This window comes from Rana temporaria (assembly GCF_905171775.1).
Source record: "Rana temporaria chromosome 2 unlocalized genomic scaffold, aRanTem1.1 chr2r, whole genome shotgun sequence".
Classification (NCBI taxonomy): Eukaryota; Metazoa; Chordata; class Amphibia; order Anura; family Ranidae; genus Rana; species Rana temporaria.
In genome coordinates this window covers 56,028-73,805 of record NW_024404420.1, presented here as the reverse complement: position 1 = coordinate 73,805, position 17,778 = coordinate 56,028, and the positions used below count along the sequence as shown (strand labels likewise).

Sequence of the window (17,778 nt, the reverse complement as noted above, 5' to 3'; positions counted from 1 at the left end):
TGTCTAGGGCGCGCGCACAGGGAGGGGGAGGTGCGGGGGGCGCGCAGTGAAGGCTCGGTGGGAGCCCGGGGGCGCGCGGTAGAGGCGGCGGGTACAGCGGAGGGGTGTGGGGTGTCGGAGGGACCGGCTGGGGGGTGTCGGGGGTGTGCGGGGGGCCGGGGAGAGGCGCGGGCCGGCGGGCGGGCCAGGTGACTGACAGCTTACCCGGTGCCAATCTTCGTCACACTGACAAGCGGCTGCAGCAATCGGGACCCGCAGGGGCGCCTACGTCATCACGTACCACGCCGCACATTACCATAAGCCTGGCCGGCGTGTGACGTCATTCCGTCAAAGGCTTCCCGATAGGCTGGCCCGCTGTCCGCCTCATTAATATGTATAGAAGGGTACGCCCACCGCCTGGGACTACCTGCGCATGCGCACTCGGAGTAGTGTGACTGAGGAGAGCGGCGACCAATCACATTCCAGATAACGGAACCAGCTGAAGAGAGACGCTGATTGGTGGCCGTGTACAGCCCCTCAGACCCCCCCAATGTGTACAATGTTCATATATACACCCCTCATTGTCCCCAGCTCCGCCCATTATTATCAGGGGTTCCCAACTCCGCCCATTATAATCAGGGGTTCCCAACTCCGCCCATTATAATCAGGGGTCCCCAACTCCGCCCATTATAATCAGGGTTTCTCAGCTCCGCCCATTATTATCAGGGGTTCCCAACTCCGCCCATTATAATCAGGGGTTCCCAACTCCGCCCATTATAATCAGGGGTCCCCAACTCCGCCCATTATAATCAGGGTTTCTCAGCTCCGCCCATTATTAGTCAGGGTTCCCAACTCCGCCCATTATAATCAGGGGTTTCCAACTCCGCCCACTATAATCTGGGTTTCCCAACTCCGCCCATTAGTATCAGGGTTTCTCAGCTCCGCCCATTATTATCAGGGGTGCCCAACTCCGCCCATTATAATCAGAGGGTTTCCAACTCCGCACATTATAATCAGGGGTTCCCAACTCCGCCCATTATAATCAGGGGTTCCCTGCTCCGCCCATTATAATCAGGGGTTCCCAACTCCGCCCATTATAATCTGGGGTTCCCAGCTCCGCCCATTATAATCAGGGGTTCCCAACTCCGCCCATTATAATCAGGGTTTCCCAACTCCGCCCTCTATTATCAGGGGTTCTCAGCTCCACCCATTATAATCAGGGGTTCCCAACTCCGCACATTATAATCAGGGGTTCCCAACTCTACCCATTATAATCAGGGGTTTCCCAACTCCGCCCATTATTATCAGGGGTTCCCACTCAGCCATTATAATTGGGTTCCCAGCTCCACCTATTATAATCAGGGTTCCCAACTCCGCCCATTATATCAGGGGTTCCACTCCACCATTATTATCAGGGGTTCCCAACTCCGCCCATTATTATCAGGGGTTCCCAAGTCCAAATCCACCCATTATAATCAGGGGTTCCCAACTCCACCCATTATAATCAGGGGTTCCCAACTCCACCCATTATTATTAGGGGTTCCCAACTTCACCCATTATAATCAGGGGTTCCCAGCTCCGCCCATTATAATCAGGGGTTCCCCAGCTCGCCATGATAATCAGGGGGGTTCCAACTCCGCCCTTTATAATCAGGGGTTCCCAGCTCCACCCATTATAATCAGGGTTTTCCCAACTCCGCCCATTATAATCAGGGGTTCTCAGCCCCACCCATCCTTCACTATCAGGCATTCCCAACTCCACCCATTATTTACAGGGGTTCTTAACTCTGCCCATTAATATCAGGGGTTCCCAGCTCCGCCCATCCTCCATTATCAGGGGTTCCCAGCTCCTCCCATCCTCCATTATCAGGGGTTCCCAGCTCCTCCCATCCTCCATTATCAGGGGTTCCCAGCCCCGCCCATCCTCTATTATCAGGGGTTCCCAGCTCCTCCCATCCTCCATTATCAGGGGTTCCCAGCCCCGCCCATCCTACATTATCAGGGGTTCCCAGCTCCTCCCATCCTCCATTATCAGGGGTTCCCAGCCCCGCCCATCCTACATTATCAGGGGTTCCCAGCTCCTCCCATCCTCCATTATCAGGGGTTCCCAGCCCCGCCCATCCTACATTATCAGGGGTTCCCAGCCACACCCATCCTACATTATCAGGGGTTCCCAGCCCCACCCATCCTACATTATCAGGGGTTCCCAGCCACACCCATCTTCCATTATCGGGGTTCCCAGCTCCTCCCATCCTCCATTATCAGGGGTAGACACGTCACCACATCATATTTCTGATGTGGCCAATCAGCACAAAGACATCAGCTTGTCCCTCCCCCCATCCATTAAAACTGATGTGAGAAAATCCATGTTATTGTAGATCTTCATGTACGTTCCGTGTTTAGAGGACGCCGCCATTTACATACAGAGGCGTGGACTACTACTGACCTGAGGTAAATGCCACCATTTTGGGAAATTCAGGAAATATGTGCAGTAAATACTAGTTTGGGTAATTATGTGAGGTAAATAGGGGGAGGGTAAATACCGGTACTTCAAATTTGGTAAATGTGTGAAGTAAATACCATAACTTTCGTAATTATTTGAGGTAAATGCCACAAAATCTGTGTGGCATATGTGAGGTAAATAACTAAAATGTTGTAAATACGTGAGGCAAATACCACAAACGGGATAAATAAGTCAGGAAATTTCTGCAAATATGTGCAAAAAAAAAACAACACAGTTTGGGTAATTGTGTGAGGTAAATGCTGCGAGGTCTATAAATATGTGAAATAATTACCTCAAATTCTGTAAATTTGTGAGGTAAATACCACAAATTCTGTAAGAATGAGGTAAAATCTGCAAATTTTGTAAATATGTGAGGTAAAATCTGCAAATTCTGTAAATATGTGAGGTAAAATCTGCAAATTCTGTAAGAATGTGAGGTAAAATCTGCAAATTCTGTAAATATGTGAGGTAAAATCTGCAAATTCTGTAAATATGTGAGGTAAATTCTGTAAATATGTGAGGTAAATTCTGTAAATATGTGAGGTAAAATCTGCAAATTCTGTAAGAATGTGAGGTAAAATCTGCAAATTCTGTAAATATGTGAGGTAAAATCTGCAAATTCTGTAAATATGTGAGGTAAATTCTGTAAATATGTGAGGTAAATTCTGTAAATATGTGAGGTAAAATCTGCAAATTCTGTAAATATGTGAGATAAAATCTGCAAATTCTGTAAATATGTGAGGTAAATACCACAGTTTGGGTAATTGTGTGAGGTAAATGCCGCAAGATCTATAAATATGTGAAATAATTACCTCAAATTCTGTAAATATGTGACTTAAAATCCGCAAATTCTGTAACTATGGGGCGGAAATACCAGAAATTTGGTAAATATGCAAGATAAATACCAGAAATGTGATTAATATGTGAGGCAGATGCAGGAAATTCAGTAAATGTGTGGTAAATGCCACAAATTCTGTAAATATGTGAGTTAATTATCTCTAATTCAGTAATATGTGCGGAAAATTCAGTAAATACGTCAGGCAATTGCCACAGATTTGACGTGTCCCATTGGGGATATTTCCCTTAACTTCCCTTCCCTATATCCATTAACAGGAAGTGAGAGGAATCCCTGGTTGTAATAAAAGCTAGCGTCTCCATTGGAAGATTTCCCTTCTATTTCTTTTCTGGGTCAACTCAATGTTTGTTGCGAGGGTGAATCTCCCTCTTGGGGACACGGACTGCAATAAAAACCGATGGGGGGTCTAATTCCTCCCCACTTCATCCAAAATCCTTGCCTTTAGTTCTACGTTAAGGTGAACGTCCCTCTCATTAGGAGATGAAGCTTCGATGTTGGTGTTTATTTCTTATAATGTAGGTTGTAGTCCATCCTGGAAATAACATCCCCACCCCCAACGAAGGCCAGGTTCACACACAAGAATACGGCGTGCGGTTTCACATTGGCTGGTTATAATCTTCGGTATCGGTGGTCGATGAAGGTGGTATGTATGCCCTGGAAAGATCTCATTGTATATTATTTGAGGATTCATACTCCATATTCTCCTGAAGAAGTGAAACACACTGAGGAGAATCCTGGCTCATCCATCGGGAGTCCTGGAACAATTTGGGGCGATGAGAAGAACCGGAATCCATTTTTTCCTTTATTGGAGTAATCGAGGAAGAATCCTCACTAGGGGGAATGCCTACACCAGTATGAACATGGACCAATGAATCACCAGGGCTTCTACCGCAACCTTTAGAGATCTCTGGACCCGGCCACAAGTCTGTCTAGTGTTTTGGTGAATCTGAAGGCCATGATGTCCACAGCTGGTGATCCCCATTTCTGACAAGAAGATCTGAGTGGAGAGACCACTCCCTCGAGTACAGGCATTGGTGACTCAGGAAGATCTCTGGATGGAGAGACCACTCCCCTGAGTACAGGCATTGGTGACTCAGGAAGATCTCTGGATGGAGAGACCACACCCCTGAGTACAGGCATTGGTGACTCAGGAAGATCTCTGCATGGCGAGACCACTCCCTCGAGTACAGGCATTGGTGACTCAGGAAGATCTCTGGATGGAGAGACCACTCCCCTGAGTACAGGCATTGGTGACTCAGGAAGATCTCTGGATGGAGAGACCACTCCCCTGAGTACGGGCATTGGTGACTCAGGAAGATCTCTGGATGGAGAGACCACTCCCCTGAGTACAGGCATTGGTGACTCAGGAAGATCTCTGGATGGAGAGACCACTCCCCTGACTACAGGCATTGGTGACTCAGGAAGATCTCTGGATGGAGAGACCACTCCCCTGACTACAGGCATTGGTGACTCAGGAAGACCTCTGGGTGGAAAGACCGCTACCTTAAGTTCAGGCATTGGCAACACCTCTGGTGGAAAACTACTTCTCCCCTCAGTACAGGCATGGCAATATAGTAAGACCTCTGGTGGAGAGACCACTCCCCTCAGTACAGCATGGGCAAATTAGTAAGACCTCTGGGTGGAGAGACCACTCCCCCCCAGTACAGGCATCGGCACGCAGGATGACCTCTGGGTGGAGAGACCACTCCCCCTCAGTACAGGCATCGGCAACGCAGGAAGACCTCCTGGGTGGAGAGACCACTCCCTCAGTACAGGGCATCGGCAAGCCTAGTAAGACCTCTGGGTGGAGAGACCACTCCCCTCAGTACAGCATCGGCAACTTAGTAAGACCTCTGGGTGGAGAGACCACTCCCCTCAGTACAGGCATGGGCAACTTAGTAACACCTCTGGGTGGAGAGACCACTCCCCCTCAGTACATGCATGGGCAACTTAGTAAGACCTCTGGGTGGAGAGACCACTCCCCTCAGTACAGGGCATCGGCAACGCAGGAAGACCTCTGGGTGGAGAGGACCACTCCCCTCAGTACAGGCATCGGGCAACTTAGTAAGACCTCTGGGTGGAGAGACCACTCCCCTCAGTACAGGCATCGGCAGCCTAGTAAGACCTCTGGGTGGAGAGACCACTCCCCTCAGTACAGGCATGGCAATTAGTAAGACCTTCTGGGTGAAGACCACTCCCCCTCAGTACAGCATGGGCACACGCAGGAAAACCTCTGGGTGGAGGAGACCACTCCCCTCAGTACAGGCATCGGCAACGCAGGGAAGACCTCTGGGTGGAGAGACCAATCCCCCTCAGTACAGGCATCGGCAACGCAGGAAGACCTCTGGGTGGAGAGACCACTCCCCCTCAGTACAGGCATGGGCAACGCAGGAAAACCTCTGGGTGGAGAGACCACTCCCCTCAGTACAGGCATCGGCAACGCAGGAAGACCTCTGGATGGAGAGACCACTCCCTTAGTACAGGCATTGGCAACCTAGGTAAGACCTCTGGGTGGAGAGACCATCTCCCCTCAGTACAGGCATGGGCAACTTGGTAAGACCTCTGGGGGAGAGACCACTCCCCCTCAGTACAGGCATCGCAGAAGACCTCTGGGTGAGAGACCACTCCCCTCAGTACAGGCATGGGCAACTTAGTATGACCTCTGGGTGGAGAGACCACTCCCCTCAGTACAGGCATCGGCAACGCAGGAAGACCTCTGGGTGGAGAGACCACTCCCCTCAGTACAGGCATCGGCAACACCTGTGGGTGGAAACACCACTCCCCCTCAGTACAGGCATCAGCAACTTAGCAAGACCTCTGGGTGGAGAGACCACTCCCCCTCAGTACAGGCATCAGCAACTTAGCAAGACCTCTGGGTGGAGAGACCACTCCCCTCAGTACAGGCATGGGCAACGCAGGAAGACCTATGATGGAGAGACCACTCCCCCTCAGTACAGGCATGGGCAACGCAGGAAGATCACTCCCCTCAGTACAGGCATCGGCAACGCAGGACGACCTCTGGGTGGAGAGACCACTCCCCTCAATACAGGCATCGGCATCGCAGAAGACCTCTGGGTGGAGAGACCACTCCCCATCCAGTTACTGGCATGGGTAACGCAGGAAGACCTCTGGGTGGAGAGACCACTCCCCCTCAGTTACAGGCATGGGCAACGCAGGAAGACCTCTGGGTGGAGAGACCACTCCCCCTCAGTACAGGCATCGGCATCGCAGGAAGACCTCTGGGTGGAGAGACCACTCCCCTCAGTACAGGCATCGGCATCGCAGGAAGACCTCTGGTGGAGAGACCACTCCCCTCAGTACATGGCATCGGCAACGCAGGAAGACCTCTGGGTGGAGAGACCACTCCCCCTCAGTACAGGCATGGGCAACGCAGGAAAGACCTCGGGGTGAAGAGACCACTCCCCCTCAGTACAGGCATGGGCAACGCAGGGAAGACCTCTGGGTGGAGAGACCACTCCCCTCAGTACAGGCATCGGCATCGCAGGAAGACCTCTGGGTGGAGAGACCACTCCCCTCAGTACAGGCATCGGCAACGCAGGAAGACCTCTGGGTGAGAGACCACTCCCCTCAGTACAGGCATCGGCATCGCAGGAAGACCTCTGGGTGGAGAGACCACTCCCCTCAGTACAGGCATGGGCAACCTAGTAAGACCTCTGGGTGGAGAGACCACTCCCCTCAGTACAGGCATCGCAGGAAGACCTCTGGGTGGGAGAGACCACTCCCCTCAGAAAAGGCATCGGCAACGCAGGAGAAGACTCTGGGTGGAGAGACCACTCCCCTCAGTACAGGCATCGGCAACACCTGTGGGTGGAAACACCACTCCCTCTCAGTACAGGCATCAGCAACTTAGCAAGACCTCTGGGTGGAGAGACCACTCCCCTCAGTACAGGCATCAGCAACTTAGCAAGACCTTGGGTGGAGACACCACTCCCCCTCAGTACAGGCATCGGCAACTTAGTAAGACCTCTGGGTGGAGAGACCACTCCCCCTCAGTACAGGCATCGGCAACGCAGGAAGACCTCTGGGTGGAGAGACCACTCCCCCTCAGTACAGGCATCGCAGGAAGACCTCTGGGTGGAGGGACCACTCCCCTCATTAACAGGCATAGGCAACGGCAGGAAGACCTCTGGGTGGAGAGACACTCCCCCTCAGTACAGGCATAGGCAACGCAGGAAGACCTCTGGGTGGAGAGACCACTCCCCCTCAGTACAGGCATAGGCAACGCAGGAAGACTCTGGGGTGGAGAGACCACTCCCCTCAGGACAGGCAATCGGCAACTTAGTAAGACCTCTGGGTGGGAGAGACCACTCCCCTCAGTCAGGCATGGGCACTTTGTAAGACCTCTGGTGGAGAGACCACTCCCCTCAGTACAGGCATCGGCATCGCAGGAAGACCTCTGGTGGAGGACTACTCCCCTCAGTACAGGCATGGCAACGCAGGAAGACTCTGGGTGGAGAGACCACTCCCCCAGTACAGGCATCGGCAACGCAGGAAGACCTCTGAGGCGGAGAGACCACTCCCCCTCAGTACAGGCATGGGCAACTTAGTAAGACCTCTGGGTGGAGAGACCACTCCCCTCAGTACAAGGCATCGGCATCGCAGGAAGACCTCTGGGTGGAGAGACCACTCCCCTCAGTACAGGCATGGGCAACGCAGGATGACCTCTGGGTGAAACACCACTCCCCCAGTACAGGCGATGGGCAACTTAGTAAGACCTCTGGTGGAGAGACCACTCCCCTCAGTACAGGCATCGGCAACGCAGGAAGACCTCTGGGTGGAGAGACCACTCCCTCAGTACAGGTATCGGCAACGAAGGAAGACCTCTGGGTGGAGAGACCACTCCCCTCAGTACAGGCATGGGCAACTTAGTAAGACCTCGGGTGGAGAGACCACTCCCCTCAGTACAGGCATCGGCAACGCAGGAAGACCTCTGGGTGGAGAGACCACTCCCCTCAGTACAGGCATCGGCAACGCAGGAAGACCTCTGGGTGGAGAGACCACTCCCCCTCAGTACAGGCATCGGCAACGCAGGAAGACCTCTGGGTGGAGAGACCACTCCCCCTCAGTACAGGCATAGGCAACGCAGGAAGACCTCTGGGTGGAGGAGACCACTCCCCTCAGGACAGGCATGGGCAACTTAGTAAGACCTCTGGGTGGAGAGACCACTCCCCCTCAGTACAGGCATGGGCAACTTAGTAAGACCTCTGGGTGGAGAGACCACTCCCCTCAGTACAGGCATCGGCATCGCAGGAAGACCTCTGGGTGGAGGGACCACTCCCCTCAGTACAGGCATGGCAACGCAGGAAGACCTCTGGGTGGAGAGACCACTCCCCCAGTACAGGCATCGCAACGCAGGAAGACCTCTGGGCGGAGAGACCACTCCCCCTCAGTACAGGCATGGGCAACGCAGGAAGACCTCTGGGTGGAGAGACCACTCCCCTCAGTACAGGCATGGGCAACGCAGGAAGACCTCTGGGTGGAGAGACCACTCCCCTCAGTACAGGCATGGGCAACGCAGGAAGACCTCTGGGTGGAAACACCACTCCCCTCAGTACAGGCATGGGCAACTTAGTAAGACCTCTGGGTGGAGAGACCACTCCCCTCAGTACAGGCATGGGCAACTTAGTAAGACCTCTGGGTGGAGAGACCACTCCCCTCAGTACAGGCATCGGCAACTTAGTAAGACCTCTGGGTGGAGAGACCACTCCCCCTCAGTACAGGCATGGGCAACTTAGTAAGACCTCTGGGTGGAGAGACCACTCCCCTCAGTACAGGTATCGGCAACGCAGGAAGACCTCTGGGTGGAGAGACCACTCCCCCTCAGTACAGGTATCGGCATCGCAGGAAGACCTCTGGGTGGAGACCACTCCCCCTCAGTACAGGCATGGGCAACTTAGGAAGACCTCTGGGTGGAGAGACCACTCCCCTCAGTACAGGTATCGGCAACGCAGGAAGACCTCTGGGTGGAGAGACCACTCCCCCTCAGTACAGGCATCGGCAACGCAGGAAGACCTCTGGGTGGAGAGACCACTCCCCTCAGTACAGGCATGGGCAACTTAGTAAGACCTCTGGGTGGAGAGACCACTCCCCCTCAGTACAGGCATGGGCAACTTAGTAAGACCTCTGGGTGGAGAGACCACTCCCCTCAGTACAGGCATCGGCGACGCAGGAAGACCTCTGAGTGGAAACACCACTCCCCTCAGTACAGGCATCGGCATCGCAGGAAGACCTCTGGGTGGAGAGACCACTCCCCTCAGTACAGGCATCGGCAACGCAGGAAGACCTCTGGGTGGAGAGACCACTCCCCTCAGTACAGGCATCGGCAACGCAGGCAGACCTCTGGGTGGAGAGACCACTCCCCTCAGTACAGCCATCGGCAACGCAGGCAGACCTCTGGGTGGAGAGACCACTCCCCTCAGTACAGGCATCGGCAACGCAGGAAGACCTCTGGGTGGAGAGACCACTCCCCTCAGTACAGGCATCGGCAACGCAGGAAGACCTTGGTGGGTGGAGAGACCACTCCCCCTCAGTACAGGCATCGGCAACGCAGGCAGACCTCTGGGTGGAGAGACCACTCCCCTCAGTACAGGCATCGGCAACGCAGGAAGACCTCTTGCCAATTTCCACTCCCAAGTTTTAGATAGCAGAGAGTTGGAATGTTTTTCTCCACCCAGTAGAGGATCAAACATGCTTCTTTCATGGATGCCCAACTTCTGTTACCTCTTCTTGGTGGTTTAGGCCTCAGCCATGACATTGTCCAACTTTACCCTGACCTAAGAGTCCAGTGTAGGAGAGTCCGTTTTATGGCTGACTGGGGTTCCTATGGTGACATGGTCGGGTGCTTGAATGGGGTTCCTATGGTGACAGGATGTGGTCTATATGGTGATCTGGTTAGATGCGGTCTCTATTGATTGATTGATTGATTTATTGTATTTGTAATGCGCCAAATACTGACCCGTCAGGGAAGCGTCTAAGCGCAGAAGACATACCTGTAAATAGATAAATCAAGTCAGGGAAAGAAAATAGAAGGAAAAGAAAAAAGGAGAGCACAAAAAAGCAAACTACCAAGGAACAACAGGGAAAACTAACGTGACTCAGCCTGCTTTTCCCTCAAAAAACCAAGTTTTTATCCTTTTACGAAAGGCCATAATGGAGGGGAGAGACCGGATAGAAACAGGGAGACTATTCCATAGGGCCGTTGCTCTCACAGAAAAGCGTCTACCCCCGAAGGTAAGCAGGCGAGCAGATGGACAAGTGACGAGACCAGCTGTAAGTGATCTAAGTCCTCGTGCAGGGGTGTATCGCGTTATCAAGGAATTCATTAGGTATTGTGGGCCCGTCCCATGATAAGCGCGATAGGCGAGACAGAGAGCCTTAAACTCAATGCGATCTACCACAGTGAGCCAGTGCAGTGATCGCAGGGTAGTATGGGTAGGTGCCAGGATGTGGTCTTGTTGGTGAGAAGGAGAAAAAGTTGGCTGGGAGAGCGGGAGTGGTTCTATAAAGTATGCATGAGTAAATATATGAGGCACTGGTGGGGTGGCCACCGCAGAGGAAGGCACTGGTGGGGTGGCCACCGCAGAGGAAGGCACTGGTGGGGTGGCCACCGCAGAGGAAGGCACTGGTGGGGTGGCCACCGCAGAGGAAGGCACTGGTGGGGTGGCCACCGCAGAGCAAGGCACTGGCGAGGTGGCCACCGCGGAGCAAGGCACTGGCGGGGTGGCCACCGCAGAGGAAGGCACTGGCGGGGTGGCCACCGCAGAGGAAGGCACTGGCGGGGTGGCCACCGCAGAGGAAGGCACTGGTGGGGTGGCCACCGCAGAGGAAGGCACTGGTGGGGTGGCCACCGCAGAGGAAGGCACTGGTGGGGTGGCCACCGCAGAGGAAGGCACTGGTGGGGTGGCCACCGCAGAGGAAGGCACTGGTGGGGTGGCCACCGCAGAGGAAGGCACTGGTGGGGTGGCCACCGCAGAGGAAGGCACTGGTGGGGTGGCCACCGCAGAGGAAGGCACAGGTGAGGTGGCCACCGCAGAGGAAGGCACAGGTGAGGTGGACACCGCGGAGGAAGGCACAGGTGAGGTGGCCACCGCGGAGGAAGGCACTGGTGAGGTGGCCACCACGGAGGAAGGCACTGGTGAGGTGGCCACCACGGAGGAAGGCACTGGTGGGGTTGGCCACCGCGGAGGAAGGCACTGGCGAGGTGGCCACCGCAGAGGAAGGCACAGGTGAGGTGGCCACCGCGGAGGAAGGCACTGGCGAGGTGGCCACCGCGGAGGAAGGCACTGGTGGGGTGGCCACCGCGGAGGAAGGCACAGGTGAGGTGGCCACCACGGAGGAAGGCACTGGTGAGGTGGCCACCATGAAGAAGACACGGAGGATAAATAAAACTCTTTATTGTTTACATGCCACTGCTACATAAATCACCATTATCATCATGTAACAGCCAAATAGAACTGACCTACAGGCATTCCCCTCCCCCTACAGAACATGGAACCGGTGCCAACTTCTGGGGCTCACGAGGCGCTGAAATGTCGGACTCTTTCACTGGGGTCCTTGTCGCTGGACTCGCTCTGACGTCGCACCCGCTCCCTGGTCAAAAAATTCAGAAGGTCGATGGCGGTCACCACCCCAAAAACCATCTGCTTCTTGCTGGAGGAACCGTCATTGTGATCTGCTAGGAGGAGAGAGACATGAGAATCACAGAAGAGTCACAAGAGTTTCCGCAAGAGAGTCCCAGCATCAAACATCTGAGGAGCCCTCATGTATGGACCCTCAACAGAGCCAGAATGGGACCAACTGTTCCCCAGACTGCCATCTTTCTGCCACCACCCCTCCCCCTATCCTATAGACGTGTAAGCTCTTCTACCTTCTCTATCCTCCTTATACCCCAATAGAGTGTAAGCTCTTCTACCTTCTCTATCCTCCTTATACCCCAATAGAGTGTAAGCTCTTCTACCTTCTCTATCCTCATACCGTGCAGTACAGATGTGGTATGGACATGGTGCAGTTGATGAATCTGACATTGAAGACCTCCAGGTTGTGTAATCAGATCACACCAATGCAGCCCCCCCCCCCCCAAAAAAAATACTCACGGAGGAGCCTCCAGGGGACTTGAGACAGGTAGAGCCGATTGGCTGGCTGTCTCCCAAACCCCTTCTGCTACCCATGGAAATCCATGTGGCGACCAGGCGGCTTTCCTATGTTTGGGGTCCCCAGACAGTCAGCAGCCCCTCCCCACCAATATTGAAGGTCGCCTAGCGAGTGACCTTCAATATGGAGGACGGGTCTCGCTACTTCAGGGAAGACACCCAACCACACTTCGTTCATGGTTGCACCAGGACAGGTGTGCTTGCAAAGCTCCACCCCTTTTCCTGACAGTATGGACACCAACTGGAGGAGGATGAAATGTTATCTCCACCAACGGGAGGCGGGGCAGATGTATGTGGTCACCCATACCTAACAAAGTCGGGAAAGAAGAAAGAAGAGGAGGAGAGCCCGAGTCGGGTGGGGGGAGGAGGAGCCCAGAGGAGGGAGAGCCCGGAGTCATGGGGGGGGGGGGGGGGTTGGAAAGGTGTAGATCAGACAGAAGACAGAAAATACTTACACTGGATTTGCTCGTGGACCACCAATGCAAAGTGATCCGTCTCCAGGATTCGGGAAAGTTTCCCCAGATTGTCATCAAGATGGACCTGAAAGAGAATTCATTATCGTCATCCCGAACCTTCTCCAGAATTTTATGTTTTACCAGACTGACCCAACATCATAATTTATATAGATTACCACGTGTGAGAAAGGGACCCCACAGGAAAATCTGTATATTGCCCATCCCCCCACAGGAAAATAAAGGAATTGTGTTTGTGGATTTGATTAAAAAAAAGAAGAACGACAAAAGTAAATTCTGTATTCTTCTCCATAACCATCAGGCAGGTGGCTTTTATGGTGAGATCAGAGCTCCGCAGTGGCAGAGATTAGGGCTGGCCAGGGCCATTGGATGGCTCTGTGGGGGCAAGATAAAATGATGACCAGATAATCTCTGCAAGGGCCGGGTTATAGGATGATGGAGATAAGAGCTCTGCAGAGGCCAGATGATATGATGGCGGAGAACAGGGCTCCACAGGTGAGACGAGGGCTCTGAAGGAGCCAGGCCAACCTGAGGGCTCTGTCTGGGCTGGGTCATATGGCAAGATGACAAAAGTTACGGGGACACCTGTTCAAGGGACAACCCCTCATAGTGGGAGATTTTTACCAATTTGGTCTCAAAATACCAACCAAACCGTCCCCTCTGCTCCTTCAAAGACCACCTGCTTTCCAGCCTTGCCCTTGGCTCCTCCTCCTATGTTCACCCCCTGGATTTCTCCAAAGCCTCTCCCATCCTCTGGAACGTCCTACCCCAATCTGTCCAGAGCTTCTCTCATCCACTGGAACCATCTACCACAATCTGTCCAGAGCTTCTTCCCTCCCATCTTTGGAACCCTCTACCCCAATCTGTCAGAGCTTCTCTCATCCACTGGAACCCTCTACCACAATCTGTCCAGAGCTTCTTCCCTTCCCATCTTTTGGAAACCCTCTACCCCAATCTGTCCAGAGCTTCTCTCATCCACTGGAACCATCTACCACCAATCTGTCCAGAGCTTCTTCCCTCCCATCTTTTTGGAACCTCTACCCCAATCTGTCAGAGCTTCTTCATCCACTGGAACCCCTCTACCACAATCTGTCCAGAGCTTCTTCCCTCCCATCTTTTGGAACCCTCTACCACAATCTGTCCAGAGCTTCTCTCATCCACTGGAACCCTCTACCACAATCTGTCCAGAGCTTCTTCCCTCCCATCTTTTGGAACCCTCTACCCCAATCTGTCCAGAGCTTCTCTCATCCACTGGAACCATCTACCACAATCTGTCCAGAGCTTCTTCCCTCCCATCTTTTGGAACCCTCTACCGCAATCGGTCTAGAGATTCTCCCATGTTCTGGAACCCTCTACCACAATCTGTCCATTTCCTCTTCTGGCCACCTTTAGGTTACCTCTGAAAACGCACACGGCCACCTACAGATGGATTGGACATTGGCAGAATAATTGTGGTGAGCCGGTATAACCCCTCAACCACCCAGCATGCCTCAGTTTTATGATCACAAAACACAGAGTAGCAGCACCCAAATCACTTGACTCCCATTTTATTTCTTGTCCATTGAGGGACACGGGAATTCAGATACAGTTTGGATGTCCAGAAACCGTGCAACTGAGGGGTGAGGCAACATGCCAACCAATAATTAACAAGCCCACTAGGAGAACTGAGGAGTGCTGCAGCTTTAGGGGGGGGGAGGAGGGGGGTCACCTGAGGAAACAATGCCTGAATCTGAAATGGCTGGAGCCCTGAATTAAATAGGGGAACCTTCCAACGCATCCAAGAGAAGGCAAAGTGCATCTACCTGATGTTCCAGACCAGGATGGAGAAGGTCACCCCAAGAGAAGAAGATTGACCACACATGGAAGAGAATACCAAACCTGAGCCAGCAAGAAGTTGATCAACCAGAACCCACTGAAAATAGGAAGGAACAATAGATTCCCAAACAGGGAAGAAGATCCCACAAAGGAGTGTGCAAAAAAAATAAAACAGGCCCAGGCAAGACGTACCAAGTGGTCGTGTTCCAAAATGCATAGAATATAACATTAGTCAGACCACATCCCTGATACAAGATATAGAGATCCACCGAGGAGTGCGTTTCTCGGTTGGACTTTGAATTGGAATGACTAAATGACTTGGTGGCAAAGTTACGGCCCAAAAAGGTTGAAATAAAACACAATTTATTAGAGGAAAAATCGAGAGGAGTACATGAATGAACGGCTATTCTCAACATCTGAAAACGCATCGGATGAATGAGAAAAAGCATCGGCAATAACAAATAAGGAAGGACAGTAAGATGCAGGACCCAATTGTGTCTATAGGAGGAGACGGGAAACCCAACGTTTCGAGGCTTGTTTGGTTTGTAGAACCTTCTTCAGGGGGGAATATTGAACTTATAACGACCGCCGTATCATTCCACATATATGTAAATGTTCGATGGACATTTAAGATCCGATCGTTTAACCCCTTCCCGACCTCCTCATGTAGATATACGTCAGCAGAATGGCACGGACAGGCACATGTACGTACCGGTACGTCCTCTGCTAGACGTGGGTGGGGGGTCCGATCGGGACCCCCCCCCCCCCCCCGGTACACGCGGAGGTTCGGGTCCGCTCTGGGGAGCGATCCGGGACGACGGCGCGGCTATTCGTTTATAGCCGCTCCGTCGCAATCGCTCCCCGGAGCTGAAGCACGGGGAGAGCCGTATGTAAACACGGCTTCCCCGTGCTTCACTGTGGTGGCGCATCGATCGAGTGATCCCTTTTATAGGGAAGACTCGATCGATGTTGTCAATCCTACAGCCACACCCCCCTACACTAGTAAACACACAAAGTGAACACTAAATGTTACAGCGCCCCCTGTGGTTAACTCCCAAACTGCAACTGTCATTTTCACAATAAACAATGCAATTTAAATGCATTTTTTGCTGTGAAAATGACAACGGTCCCAAAAATGTGTCAAAATTGTCCGATGTGTCCGCCATAATGTCGCAGTCACGAAAAAAATCGCTGATCGCCGCCATTAGTAGTAAAAAAAAAAAAAAAAAAAAAAAAATGCAATAAAACTATCCCCTATTTTGTAAACGCTATAAATTATGCGCAAACCAACCGATAAACGATTATTGCGATTTTTTTTACCAAAAATAGGTAGAAGAATACGTATCGGCCTAAACTGAGGAAAAAAAATGTTTTTATATATGTTTTTGGGGGATATTTATTATAGCAAAAAGTAAAAAATATTGCATTTTTTTCAAAATTGTCGCTCTATTTTTGTTTATAGCGCAAAAAATAAAAACCGCAGAGGTGATCAAATACCACCAAAAGAAAGCTCTATGTGTGGGAAAAAAAAGGACGCCAATTTTGTTTGGGAGCCACGTCGCACAACCGCGCAATTGTCTGTTAAAGCGACGCAGTCCCGAACTGTAAAAACCCCTTGGGTCTTTAGGCAGCAATATGGTCCGGGGCTTAAGTGGTTAAAAAGACCTCAAGATTCCGGGTATATTAACAACCTGAACCAAATTCTTTGCCTCAGCGTGGGATCTGAAGGGGGCAGTCAGCCCAACCAAGAACTTAACCAAACCAGTCAGATGCGGTTATCACAAAGGGCGTAAAAACCGGGCACCGTACCCCCCAAATAGACAGAACTGGGTCCTGCATTTTTACGTTAATTCCTTATTTGTTATTATTTGTTTTTTTGCCAATGCTTTTTCTCATCCCGATGCGTTTCAGATGTTGAAAATAGCCGTTCATTCATGTACTCATCTAGATTTTTCTCGAATAAATTATGTTTATTTGAACCTTTTTTGGTCCGTACTTTGCCACCAAGTCATTTAGTCATTCCAATTCAAAGTCCCAACCGAGGAAACGCACTCTTCGAGGTGTATCTATATAAGTGGTCTACATTGGAAGGCCTGACATCATTCACCCCAGCAGTGAACACCGTTACTGAAGGAGGTGGCCTAGCCAGCAACCAATCTCACTAGACAAGGTACAGAAAAGGATGTATGGTGGAAATAGTCCAAGAGGGAGTAAAAGACGACCCTAAAAAAACACTAAAAAAAACTCAGGGGTTTGATCGTAGAGTCAACATGACAGAAGAAGGGAATTCAAGAAAGGCATCACCACAAGGGTGGGCAGATACAAAGTTAGGTCTGAGTCTCAGCATTAGACTGGTGGGAAGGGGTCCAACAAAACAAAACATCTGACACTGGTACCTTCAGCAGAATGCGGCCGAGCCTGCCTACTCCTGACCACAGTTATGAGTTGAGAAATCTCCCGATGCTACCAGGTCAGGAGAAGCATCAACAGCCATAGGGCAAGGAATGAGAATCTTAGCTGAAGTGATGAGAACATGTACATGATTAAAGATGGGGCAAGGGACGGTAGCCGAAGGAACTTTCCCAGGAGGCTGTTGATTTTCATAGGAAGAGGCCCCACAAAGTCGTTTAGATCAGTGGTCATCAACCCTGTCCTGCAGGGCCCACTAACAGGCCAGGTTTTATGTATTACCTTGGGGAGATGCAGTCTAGAATACTGCAATCACTGAGGAGCAAATGATATCAGCTGTGATGTATTTCAGTTATCTTGCAAACCTGGCCTGTTAGTGGGCCCTGCAGGACAAGGTAGATGTGCTCTGTCCACAACAGAGTACCCGCTGACAATCCATGGGGGCACAGGGCCCTCCAGAGATGGACTCTACCTGCTGGAACCAGGTGTGCAAGCCTTCTCTTTGGTGCAGACGCTGTCGGTTGAGGAGAGACGAGGTCTTTTTGATCAAGAGCTGCAAGTGCATCATCCAATG

The 17,778-nt window shown here is 52.0% G+C and overlaps 2 protein-coding genes across 3 annotated transcripts in view; one reads left to right on the top strand and one right to left on the bottom strand.

Moving 5' to 3' along the window:
* Positions 1 to 3,340: 3,340 nt before the first annotated feature.
* LOC120921673 (spidroin-2-like) lies at positions 3,341 to 11,587 on the top strand. The gene is made up of 3 exons (XM_040334199.1): positions 3,341 to 3,365; positions 4,333 to 4,911; positions 10,911 to 11,587. The coding sequence occupies exons 1-3, from the start codon at positions 3,341 to 3,343 to the stop codon at positions 11,585 to 11,587; spliced, it is 1,281 nt and encodes a 426-aa protein (XP_040190133.1).
* Positions 11,588 to 11,736: 149 nt separating this feature from the next.
* Positions 11,737 to 17,778, bottom strand: part of CBS (cystathionine beta-synthase) — a 54,713-nt gene continuing 48,671 nt past the window's right edge. Inside the window, exons 14-15 of one of the 2 annotated variants that reach the window (XM_040334200.1) lie at positions 12,963 to 13,047; positions 11,737 to 12,032 (exon numbers count right to left, since the gene is read on the bottom strand). In XM_040334200.1, coding sequence (XP_040190134.1) covers positions 11,872 to 12,032; positions 12,963 to 13,047 — 246 coding nt within the window. In that variant the 3' untranslated portion in view covers positions 11,737 to 11,871. The remainder of the gene's footprint in view (positions 12,033 to 12,962; positions 13,048 to 17,778) is intronic. The other variant, XM_040334201.1, reaches the window with a different exon arrangement.